At 42.5% G+C, this 13121-nt stretch overlaps 1 protein-coding gene across 3 annotated transcripts in view; it reads left to right on the top strand.

The window, feature by feature from the left end:
* Window positions 1-13121, top strand: part of tapt1b (transmembrane anterior posterior transformation 1b) — a 115890-nt gene that overhangs the window by 90903 nt on the left and 11866 nt on the right. For all 3 annotated transcript variants that reach the window (XM_072557815.1, XM_072557632.1, XM_072557726.1), the window contains exon 12: window positions 9081-9157. In XM_072557815.1, the coding sequence (XP_072413916.1) occupies window positions 9081-9157 (77 nt within the window). The remainder of the gene's footprint in view (window positions 1-9080; window positions 9158-13121) is intronic.

Below are 13121 nucleotides of genomic sequence, written 5' to 3'. Positions count from 1 at the left end.
GTGTAGTGTTGGTAGCTGCAGGAGTTGGTGGGCTTGCAATAGATGTCTGTGGTTAGTCGGTTGCCAGAGACGGTGATGGAGAGCCCCAGGAAGGGGATGGAGGTGTCCGAGATGATTCAACCTCCTAGTGGGAGCACGAGTTTGTGCCAATACAGTCGTCGACGTTGCGGAGGAACAGGTAGGGGATGGGGCTGGTGTAACTGTGGAAGATGGACTGTTCCATGTATCTGACAAAGAGGCAGGCATAGCTTGGTCCGATGCGGGTGTCCACAGCTACCCCTTTTGGTTTGGAGGAAGTGGGAGGATTGGAAGGAGAAGTTGTTGAGGGTGAGGACCAGTTCAGCCAGGCAGATGAGGGTGTCGGTGGAAGGGTACTGGTTGGGGAAGAAACGCAGGGCTTGGAGACCTTTGTTGTGGTGGATCGATGTGTACAGGGACTGGATGTCCATGGTGAAGATGAGGTGTTGGGGGCCAGGGAAATGAAAACCTTGGAGGACATGAAGGGCGTGGGCAGTGCCATGAACGTAGATGGGAGTTCCTGGACTAAGTGGTACAGGACCGTCTCGAGGTAGGAAGAAATGAGTTCAGTGGGACAGGCACAGGCACAGGCTAAGACAGTGGGTTGACCGGGGCAGTCAGGTTTGTGAATTTTTGGTAGGAAGTAGAATCGGCCAGTGCTGGGTTCACGGACAATGAGGTTGGAGGATGTGGGTAGGAGATTCCCAGAGGTGATGAGGTTGTAGATGGTCTGAGAGATGATACTTTCATGATGAGAGGTGAGGTCATGATCAAAGGGGCAGTAGGAGGTGGTGTCTGTGCATTGGCACCTGGCTTCAGTGGTGTAAAGGTCAGTGCGCCTCACTCAAGCAACTATCTCTGCTCCCACCTCACTCCAAGTCCTAGCTCCCATCCCCCATTCCCCCAGACCTCCCCCTCACTGAGGATGAACGTTTAGCCCTCAGAAAAGGCCTCACCTTTATCCCTCTACGCTCTCTCAATGATTAATGAGTTCAACACACGCTGCAACCTTGAATGTTTCTTCCACCTCCGGGCCCACTTTTTTAACCAAAGGCACCTGCATGGGATCGAGCTATCTCTGCCTGTTTGTCGGATACGTGGAACAGTACATCTTCCGCAATTACATTGGCACCACTCCCTAACTGTTTGTCCACTACATCGATGACTGTATTGGCACAGCCCTGTGCTCCCACAAGGAGGTTGAAGAGTTCATCAACTTTGCCAACACCTTCCACCTAGACCTCAAAATCACCTGAACCATCTCGGACACCTCCCTCCCCTTCCTGGACCTCTCCATCGCTGTCTCCAGTAAAAACACCATCCCTTATTCCCAATTTTCCGTCTCCACAGCATTCTTCCATAATTGCAACTTCCCCTCCCACATGGTTGATGATGCCCTCCAGTCCATCTCCTCTAATTCATGCACCACAGCCCTGAACCCCACCCCTCCCAACACAGCAAGGACAGAATCTCCCTGATCCTCACCTTCCACCCCACCAAACTCCGCATACATTGTATCATCCTCCGCCACTTCTGTCACCTCCAAATGGACCCCACCACCAATGATATATTTCCCTCCTCACCCCTATCAGCATTCTGGAGAGATCATTCCCTCCACAACTCCCTCGTCAGGTTCCCCTCCCCCCCCCCCCCCCCCCCCCACCTCTCCTCACCAGCCCACACCCCACTCCTGGCACCTTTCCCTGCCACTGCAGGAAGTGCAAAACCTGTGCCCACACCACTCCCCTCACCTCCATCCAAGGCCCCAAAAGATCCTTCCACATCTGAAAGACATTTGCTGTACTTCTACCAACATCTACTGCATCCGTTGCACCCGGTGTGGTCTCCTCTGTGTCGAGGAGACAGGATGCCTTGTTGCGGATCGTTTCAGAGAACATCTCCAGGACACCCACATCCACCAAACCCACGCCCCATCACTGAACACTTCAACTCCCCCTCCCATTTGGTCAAGGACATGCAGGTCGTGGGCCACCTCCACCGCCAAGATATTACTACCCGACACCTGGAGGAAGAACGCTTCGTATTCCACCTTGGGATCCTGCAACCGCACGGGGTAAATGTTGATTTTAACAGCCTCCTCATCCACCCCCACCACCGCCACCACATTATCCCAGTCCCAAGCTTCCAACTCTGCACCGCCCTCCCAGACCTGTCCATCACTCCCCCCTCTGACCTATCAATTTCTCCCTTACCTTCATCCACCTATTGCTTTCTTAGCTACCTTCACCCCAACCCCAGCCCCCTCCCATTTATCTCTCACCCCCAGCCCACAACCCTCATTCCTGATGAAGGGCTTATGCCTAAAACGTTGATTCTCCTGCTCCTCGAATGCTGACCTGCTGTGCTTTCCCAGCAACACACTCTTGACTCTGATCTCCATCATCCACAGTCCTCACTTTCTCCTAGTCCTTTCTTTTTGACCAGGCTGCATTCTATTTTGGCTCATATTATGTCTACAGTCTGGGGATGTAACTTGCATGGATGAGTCCTCTTTTTTTTTTAATTGTATCCCTTCCTTTGAAATGTTTCTCCAAAATTCCTGGACACTTTCAGGTGCAACATCGCATGGTCTCTTTCAAAGCTGTTATATCGCACACAGGAATTTTCCAGACAGTCACTGAATTGCATTCTTTGCCATCTCTTGCTTGTGTGCCTTTTCAAAATAAAAATAGAACAACATATCTAACTAAAAAGTTCAATATATGTAAGTAATTCAGTGCTATGATTATGATATTATGAAAAGAGAAAAAGAATACACAGTTGCACAGACACCCCTAGCCTAGTTCAGTGTTCTCTTGTCAGCTCCATATGGGTCTCTAAGTTCTAGACAGGGCATCTGCGTTTCTCAGTAGTGTGGATGGTTTTTAAATGGTATGATTGAAGGAACAATCTCTAACGGAATAACCATGCAACCTTTTTCTTGAATGCTTCCCTTTATAGTGGCTTGTGATCCGTATATACTGTGGTTTCTTTCTATTCAATTTAGATATATAACAAAGTGTTTGAGGACCAGTAATAAATAAAAGGTTTCCTTCTGTATTATGAAGTACCATTTCTGATGTTTAATTACATTTGTTTGGAGACCTACCTGAATTTGCCTTCTTGGAGGAGAAAAGCCCTTATCTGAATGTCATTTGCAATGATATCTACTTTAAATGCCTGTTTTAAGTTCAGAGCAGTAATCATAGACTCTTATATTAAAATGGCCTTGATCTTTTCGAAAGCAAACAAGCATTTCCAAACTACTTTTGCTTTGATGTGTAGAACGTCTGTCATCAGGGCAGTGGGTTTGAGACATTGTTGTGGTAGCACCCCTATAATATCCAAAAACCTCAATTTTACATTTCACTGTGGACATAGGAATTGTGCCACAGCTCGCAACTTTGCAGCCTTGGGCATTACTGTCCTTGACCCACTGCGTGATCCAGGTAGGTCACTTTAGCCTTAACAAACACTCTGTTCATGAGAATGACCACTATCTTCTTTCTGGAAGAGGGTTTCCACTTGTTTTCTGTGAGATTCAGTGATATTGCTGTACATTGGGAAACTGTTTAGGTACTTTAGGCAATTAGATAAATATTTGAAAGGTAACTGGACATTTTGGAGACCAAACCACATGGTGTCTCTAGCGTTAAAAAGGTGGTGATTTCCTTTGCGCAGATTGTCAAGGGAACCTGACAGTAACCCTTGAGTATATCTACCTTGTGATATAGGTTAGGTGCTGTAAGCCGTACCCAGTGAGATCTGGTTACTATATTTACATTTCACTAGTCAGTGCAGAACCTTTTCGAACAATCTAGTTAGGGACCTCAAACTACTAATGCTAGGCTGAATTAGTTGGTGCTTCAGCATGTAGTTCATCTTGATGTGAATATAGAAGGTATGATTCATATGTTTGCAGATTTTGCCAAAATTGTTCTTGGCTGTCCACTGCACTACCAATGTATAATGGGATCTTGATCAGATGGATCGAGAAGTGGCAGTTGGAGTTTAATTTAGATAAATGTCAGGTGCTTTATTTTGGAAAGGCAAATCAGGGCAGGACTTATACACTTAATGATAAGTTCCAAGGGAGCGTTGCTGAACAAAGAGACCTTGGAGTGCAGGTAGAAAAGGTAGTGAAGAAGGCATTTGGTATGCTTTCCTTTATTAATCAGAGTATAGAATATAGGAGTTGGGAGGTCATGTTGTGGCTGTACAGGTCATTGGTTAGGCCACTTTTGGAATACTGCATACAGTTCTGGTCTCCCAGTTATAGGAAAGGTTTTGTGAATTTTGAAAGGGTTCAGAAAAGATTTATAAGGATGTTGCCAGAGTTGGAGGCTTTGAGCTGAATAGGCTGGGGCTATTTTCCCTGGAGTGTCAGAGGCTGAAGGGTGACCTTACAGAGGTTTATAAAATCATGACGGGTGTGAATAGGATGAATAGATAAGGAGTTTTTCCCAGGCTGGGGGAGTTCAAAACTAGAAGGCATAGGTTTAAGGGTGAGAGTGGAAAGATATAAAAGGGACCTGAGGAGCAACTTTTTCAGGCAGAGTGGTGCCTGTATGGAATGAGCTGCCAAAGGAAGTTGTGGAGATTGGTATAACTAGAACGTTTAAAAAGCATTTGGATGGGAACACAAATTGGAAGGGGTTGAGAGGGATATGCACTAAATGCTGGCAAATGGGACAAGATTAATTTAGAATGTCTGCTCGGCATTGATGAATTGGACTGAAGGGTCTGTTTCCATACAGTACATCTCTATGATTCCTCTGAACCTGAGCAAAATTGCTGGGTCTCAATGTTAGTGATGTTGTTTTGTAGATAGAACCTCTCCCATATCCCATCCTGCAAGGCTAGAGTGGTGCAGTCACTGCAGTAACATATGGTCTTCTGTCTGAGAGGTCCAGGTGATATTATGTTTGACTTACTTTTTCATGTCTATCTGGAAGGTTTTCAAGTCACTTGAGGATCTCAGGATTTGCTCCTGGAACACTGAAGGAATTCTAACATGAAGAGTTTCTGTTAGTGTTCTAACAGGCTCTCCTTGATTTAGTTTGAGGTCCTCGCACTTGGTACCTGTAAAACATTTCATGGGCTAAAAACAGGGAACTCATTAGGTAAAGACCACTTTTTTTTTTCTTCATGTTTGGTTGTGGACCACAATGGGAAGAGAACTACTTTTAACCAAAAACTGGAAGGAATTGCTGCAACTTTAAAAACAAGTTGCTGGAATGCATTGTCTTCTTTACACTGTTGCTTTATTTAACAGTAGCAGATATTTGAGATGAGATGGAATGGTGATGTTAGTGACTTGTGCCTGGTGACAGTATTATTTTGATTTTCAATTAGGACCAGTTCATAGGCCAAATGTCATTGGCATGACAAGAACACTTTGGGCAAATGGACATCTTGTGTGCGATTGGTACAGAGGCTGAAGGTCTCTCAGCTGCAAGATTTGAATAACTAGGGCTGTGGTTAGCATTTTAAACTACTAAGCTGTGGGGGTGGGGGGGAGGAGTTGGATTCAGTTACATGGAAAATTATGGAAAAAGTTAGAGCTAGAGGGTGGGACCGGCTCAACAAATGTTACTAAAGTTTCCAGAGTAAGTAATAGATCAGAGAGTATGGAGAGGCTCAAGAATCTAACAGGCACAGCAGATAAGAGGACAGCCATGAGAAAGGGAGCAGTCACCACAGGACTGTTGTAGGTGTCACAGAGAGGTGGCTGCAAGGGGATCAAGACTGGAAACTAAATATCTAAGAATACAGGTCCTGTCAAAAGGCAGATGGGCCTTTTCTAGGAGTCGGAATTGCCTTATTAGCAAGAAACAAAATAAAATCGAGCAAAAAGTGATCAGAAAGGTGCAGATTCTGTGCGGGTAGAATTGAGAAACCCCAAATAAAAAAAACGCCCATGTTACAAGTTACATTTGGCTTCCTAGCAGTAGTCAGGAATGAAATAACTGAATAGGTATTCTGCACTAGTCTTCAAGGTGGAGGACACCAGTAGCATAGCAGAACTTCAGGTGAAGATGCTGGGAAGCTAAAAGGTCTGAGTTGGATAAATTTCCCAGACCAAATGGACTACACCCCAGAGTTCTAAAAGAGATAGTTGAGATGATGTTTCAGGAATCATCTGGAGTCAGGGAAGAGCCCAGAGGACTGGCAAATGGCTAATGTAACACCCCTGCTTAAGAAGGGAAGGAGTCAGAAGACAGGAAACTATATATGCCAGTAAGATTGACCTCCATCATTGGTAAGGTTTTAGAGTCTGTTATTAAGGATGACATCGTGGAGTACTTGGACAAATAGGGCTGAGTCAGCAAGTTTGACAAAATAAAGCCAGTTGGCAGAGAGTTATAGAGTATACAGCTCCTATGGAAAACAGACCCTTTGGTTCAACCAGTTCTTGCTGAACATAATCCCAAACTAAACTAAATCCACCTGCTTGCTCCTGGCTCACATCCCTCCAACCTTTTCTATTCATGTACTTATCCAAATATCTTTTAAATGTTGTAGTTGTGCCCATGTCTACCACTTCCTCTGGCAGTTCATTCCACATGAGAACCACCTAAAAAATTTGCCCCTCTGTCTTTTTTAAATCTCTCTTCACATCTTAAAAATGTGCCCCCTAGTCTTGAAATCTCCCATCCTAAGGAAAAGACAAATACCATTAACCTATATATTATATCTATATATACCTCATGATTTTATACACTTCTTAAAAGGTCACCTCACAAACTCCTATGTTCCAGTGAAAAAAGTTCCAGCCTATCCATCCTTGGCAAATGCAACATTAGTATTCACTTCAATAGGACTAGAATACAAGTGCACAATTACATTGATGAGGCTGTATAGGGTTCTTTCAGACTGCATTTTGAATATTGTGAATAGTTTTGGGCCCAATATATAAGGATGATGTGTTGACATTGGAAGGGTACAGATTTGGTGTACAGGAATGATCCTGAGGCTAAAGGGCTTGTCATGTGAGGAGCAGTTGAGGATTCTGGGTCTTAATGGAATTTAGAAGGATAAAAGATATGTAAAATGGAAAACTTTGAGTACTTTAATTAAATCTTTAACTTTTGTGATTACCAGGAGTAGTGAGACTCTACTATCTCTGCACTTGTCTTGTTGGTGCTGCATTCGTCCAGATTACTAGGAGTATTCCATCACACTCCTGACTTGCACTGTCTTATAAGGAAAATCACTAAAATCTGCGAGTGACTTGTGCTGGTCCAACTTGTCTTATAAACCTCAGACCAATGTTTCAATATAGCCAGCACATTTATGGCAAGTTTTACTTTTTTTGTTTCATTTTTTTTCCCCTCTAGGTTATAGTTGGTGAACAGGCTTTGGGGAGTTAGACACAGTATGGTTATTCCAGTTCAATTTCTGGTCAATAGCCAGGACTTTGATAGTGGAGGTTTAAACAGTGATAATTATGAACAAATGTGAGGGGGTGATGGCTAACTTTTCTGATGGTGAATGGGCCTTGGACACAGAGGAACTCCTGCAAAGATGTCCTGGAGCTGAGAGTATTAACATCAAATAACCACAACTATATCCCTTTGTGCAAGGCTGCATGTCCCCCCTGTTTCCCATTGACTCCAGTTTTGCTAGAGCTCTCTGATGCTGCATTTAGTCAAATGTGCCTTGGAAGTCAAGAGTAGTCATTCATCTAATGATGTCAGGAGCTGAATGGCCCTGGCAGAACCCAAACGGAATATCAATGAACAGGGTATTGTAACTTGAAAACACAGTTAATGGCAATCTTCTATCATTTTGGTGATGATGGAGAGTTGATTGATGGGACAGTAGATGACCAGTTTGTAGTTGCCCTGTTTTCTGTGTAGAAGAAATATCTGAACAGTATTCCACATTGTTAGGTTGGAGCCATTGTTCTTGTTCTTCTGGGCAGCTTGGCTAGGGAATGCAGCAAATTCTGAAGTACCTGTCTTCAGAGCTAATACCAGAATGTTGTTGGAACCCATTGCCTTTGCAGTACCCAGTGATTTCTTGGTATCACTTGGACTGAATTGAACTGGCCGAGTCCTGACAACTTCCAGAGGAAGCTGAGATGGTTCATCCATTTGGCACTTCTGGCTGAAGACTATTGCAAACGTTTAACCCTTGTCTTATGCACTGATGTACTGGGTTGCTGCAACATTGAAAGTGGGAATATTTGTGGAGCCTCTACCTCCAGTCATTTATTTAATTGTCCTCCATTCGCAACTGGATGTTGGAGGACTGCAGAGCTTGGATCTGATCCATCAATTGTGTAGTTACTTAGCCCTCTTGTTACTTGCTGCTTATTCCGTTTGGCATGCAAGTAATTCTATGTTGCAGCTTCATCAGGTCGCCACATTCCTTTTTAGGTATCCTCGGTGCTGCTCCTGACATTCCCTTCTGCACTGAACCTTAAGCTGACAATGTATATTTCAACTACGTGTGAGATCCCAATAATTACTTTAGAGAAATAAAGTTTTATTTACTTCCTGGTTTTTGCTATTATTTGTTTACATATTGTATAGGTAAAGACACTCTCCAATTTATATGGACCTAGTAGCTGCTTACCGGATTATTGGGTTTGAACCAGTAAAGAATATCTTGCATCAAACTCATAAAAGCAGCACAGATCAAGGGATTGTTTGTTGGCTTAAATGCAGTATTTTAAAAATTTTCTTTTTCATTCGTTATTTGTTTATCACTTATTTTATCAATTAAAAAGATGTTTAAACGACAAACAACATATCAGCATATTAATCGTGTTTGCTGCTCCTAGAGTTTTCAGTCAACTTATGCAACAAAATATATCTTTTCACATAGTTAAACATTTATCATGTTTTATTGGAACTCTAATAATGATTTTAAGACTTCTGAACAGCTTTTTTATGATATGACCACCTTCATGGCTAAGTTTAAAGGGTAATTGTTAACAATAGTAATTCAATCTTTGTTATACAAGTACATGATTGCAGTGAATTGTGTAAATTTGAAATTTGTTTTCATTATTTGAACTTTTGTTTATGACACCTTTTCTTTTTCATGTGTAGCTATCCCGAGTTATTACAAGCTCTACAAAAATTGAGGGAGCATTGGCTATTGTCAGCTTGTCGGTGTTTTACCTTGGGTAAGAAATGAAAATATTTACTGATTTTAGGGTTGAAGAGACAGGAGGTATTGTGAACTCTAATTTTGCCTTTAGAAAATTGTGATGTCTATTGTTTGAAGGGTTTGTGTAATACATCCTTGATGCATTTAATATAAAGCAGCAGACTTCTTATTCGAAAAAGATATATACCTGTAAAAACATAATTTTGGGTTGAGGACAGCAATTCACTGTCTTTCCTTTCTGGGATGCAGATTCACCACCTGAAACACAGTTTCATATCAGATTTGTTACAAGCCAAACAGACATAGCCTAATCATTATGTTTGAAGCTGCTTTCTTACCTAACTTCTTTATTTGTGTGATCGATACGTAATCTTTTAATAAGAAGATTGACGTTTGAAAAGAGACTAGATCGGTTATGTCTTTATTCACTGGAGTTTAGAAGAATGAGGGGGTTTTGGTTCCACCAAGGCCACTCAGCTCCTGATCTCGTTGCAGCTTTGGTTCAATCATGAACAAAAGAGCGGAGTTCCAGCGATGAGATGAGAATGATAGCCCTTGACAAGCATGCTGCATTCAACCGAGTGTGGCATCTACAAGCCCTAGCAAGATTGGAATCACTGAGTAACATGGGGCAAACTTTCTGCTAGTTGGAGTCCTAACTGGCACTTAGGAAGATGATTGCGGTCCTTGGAGATCAGTCATCTCAGTTCCACAACATCTTTGCAAGAATTTCTCAGGGTAGTGTCCTAGACCATCTTCATCTGCTTCATCAATGACCTTCCCTCCATCATCGGATCAGAGTAAAGATGTTTCCCAATGATTGTACAACGTTCAGCATCATTTGCGACTCCTCAGATACTGAATCAGTCACATGTTCAAATGGGCTGATAGATGGCAAGTAACATTCACACCACTCAAATGTGAGACATGACCATATCTAGTATGAGGCGTTCAATGGTGTTACTGTCACTGAATCCCCCACTATCAACATCCTGGGGTTTATCGTTGATGAGAAGCTCATCTGGACTCACGACATAAACATAAATGGCTACAAGAGCAGGTCAGAGACTAGGAATTCTGCCTCAAGTAACTCACCACCTAACTCCCCAAAGACTTTCCACCACCTACAAAGCAAAAGGCAGGAACATTACAGAAAACTCCCCACTTGCCTGGATGGGTACAGATCCAACAACACTCAAAGCTCTACATCATCCTTGACAAAGCAACCTACTTAATTGGCACGACATATCACAGGTAGACAATGTGGTTAAGAAGTGCTTAGCACACGTGTCTTCATTGCTCAGATCTTTGAGTTCAAGAGTTGGAACGTTGTGTTGAGATTGTACAGGACATTGGTGACTCTTCTGTGCAGTTCTGGGTGCCTTACTGTAGGAAGTCAGAGAGGATTTGGAAAAGATTTACTGGGATGTTGCTAGAAATGAAGGGATTGACGTGTAAAATAGGCTGGGTAAGCTGGGAATTTTTCACCAGACTGTGGAAGTTGACAGGTGACCTTAGAGAAGTGTATAAAATCATGAGGTATATAGATAAGGTGAATAGCAAGGGTTGTTTTTTCCCCCTAGGGTGGCAGAGTTCAAAACTAGGAGTCATATCTTTACGGTGAGAGGAGAAAGGTTTAAAAAGGATATGAGGGGCAGTGTTATTATACAGTGTGCTTTGTATGTGGAATGAGCTGCCAGAGATGAATGCAGGTAAGGTCACAACGTTTAAAAAGACATTTGGATAAGTACATGAGTAGGAAAGGTTTGGAGGATATGGGTCAAACACAGGCAAGTGAGACTCGGTTAGTTTGGGAACATGGTTGGTGTGGACCAGTTGGACTGTGCTGTATGATGCTGATTCTATGACGTTCGCAAGCATCCGCTGTCTCCACAAGCAGTGTGTACTATCTACAAGATGTAATACAGAAATTCACTGAAGATCCTGAGACAGCAGCTTCCAAACCCATGATGCTTCCATCCAGAAAGACAAGCACAGCAGACATTTGGGAACACCACCACATGCAAGTTCCCCTCCAAGCCACTCAGGATTCTGACTTGCAAATATCTCTGCACTGTCACTCGGTCAAAATCCTAGAATTCTCGTTGGACCCTAATGACATTGAGGGTCAACCTACAACATGTGACCTGCAGCAATTCAAGAAGGCGATTTCCTACTACCTTCTCAAGGGCAACCAGGGACAGGCAATAAATGCTGGCCAGCCAACAATGTCTAAGAACGAATAAAAAAAGCACTAATGTTGATGGGAAGCTAGTTTGCTTCACACCAATGTTGAATTTACTTTGTCAACACTACAGTAAATTGGTTTCCCAACTGTTCCAAAGTAGTCTACCTGAGATGTTTCCATCTAAGTAACTCCTGTAGCACTCTGGGACATTAAATTTGTGCCAACAGCCACTACATATAATGAGAGGTATAGATAGAGATAATGGTAGTTGTCTTTTCCCTAGATAGGGGATTTCAAGACTAGGGGGCATATCTTAAGGTGAGAGGAAAGAGATTTCAAAAAGACTTGAGGAGCAAATTTTTTGTACAGATGGTAGTTCACATGTGGAATGAACTTTCTGAGCAAGTGGTGGATGTGGGTACAATTGCAACATTTAAAAGACATTTGGATAAGTACATGAAGAGGAAAGCTTTGAAGGCCTGTGGCCAGGAGCAGGCAGATGGGACTAGTTTAGTTTGGGATTATGTTCAGCATGGAGTGGTTACACTGAAGGGTCTGTTTCCATGGAGTATGACTCTGTGACTCTATATAAGCCATTATAAACAATTGTTGACTGTTGGTCTGAAATTGGGAATCAGAACAAAGGTTAGATTGCATTAATTTTAAACAGAATTATTTCCTAGCTTTTTCCACTCAGTTCCTCACCAACTGATCAGAGTTGCCTCCTGCAGCGAGTTAGAACTGGCTTAGCATTTGGGTAGGAAGGAAGTAAAAGGTCCCTCAGAAGTAGTGATCATAAACTGATAGATTTTAATATTTAGTTTGAGTGTGAAACACTTGGGTTATGAACAACCGTTTATCTTAAATGAAGGGAAACACAATTAAGTGATAGTTAGCTAAAATGGTCTGGGCACAGATGAAGAGGAAGGATAGTAAGCAAGCAGTGGCAGACATTTAAGGAGGTAATTCATGACTGAACAAAAATATATTCCAGTAAAGAGAGAGGATTATATGAGAGGGATAATTCAACCATGGCTAACTGAGGAAGTCAAGGAGAAAGAAAAAGAATATAAGGAGGCAAAAATCAGAGATAGCTGCAAAGACTGGGATAAATTCAGAAACCAGCAAAGGAGGACTAAAAAGATAAGAAATACAGATAAAATAAGCTGTGAGGCCAAACGAGTGAGGAGTATAAAAGGTGACAATAACAGCTCCTTTAAATATATCAAAAGGAAGAGAGAGGTCAAAGTGGATATAGACCCCTTAGAAAATGAATCTGGGGAGACAATTTTGGGGAAAAAGGAAATGACAGAGGAGTTAAGCAGTTATTTTGCATCAGTCTGTACAGTGGAAGATACTTTGAATATCAATTAATACTAAAGAGTACAGGGGAAGAATTAAGTACCACCATCATCATTAGAGAAGTAATATTAGACAGTGACACTGAAGATTTGTCCCTTGACCCTGATGGCTTGCATCCAAGGAGCCTAAAAGGGGTAACTACAGAGAGTGTGGGTGCATTGGTTATAATTTTCCAAAACATTTTTGGATTCTGGAGAAGTACCAGAGGATTGGAAAACTGACGATGTGACCCCCTTATTCAAAAAGAGAAAGAGGTAAAACGTGGGTAAGTCTAGTCAAGTTCGAACAAAGACCAGTAGAGCAGAGAAATAGGTCCTTCGGCTCACTGAGACCGCACTGACACATAGAGTCATACAGACATATAGCACAGAAACAGACCCTTCAGTCCAACTCGTCCATGCCAACCAGATATCCTAACCTAATCTAGTCC

Source organism: Chiloscyllium punctatum, chromosome 1 (assembly GCF_047496795.1).
Source record: "Chiloscyllium punctatum isolate Juve2018m chromosome 1, sChiPun1.3, whole genome shotgun sequence".
In the NCBI taxonomy this organism is placed as follows: Eukaryota; Metazoa; Chordata; class Chondrichthyes; order Orectolobiformes; family Hemiscylliidae; genus Chiloscyllium; species Chiloscyllium punctatum.
The sequence above is the reverse complement of the archived record's forward strand: the minus strand, read 5'-3'. Positions and strand labels throughout refer to the sequence as shown.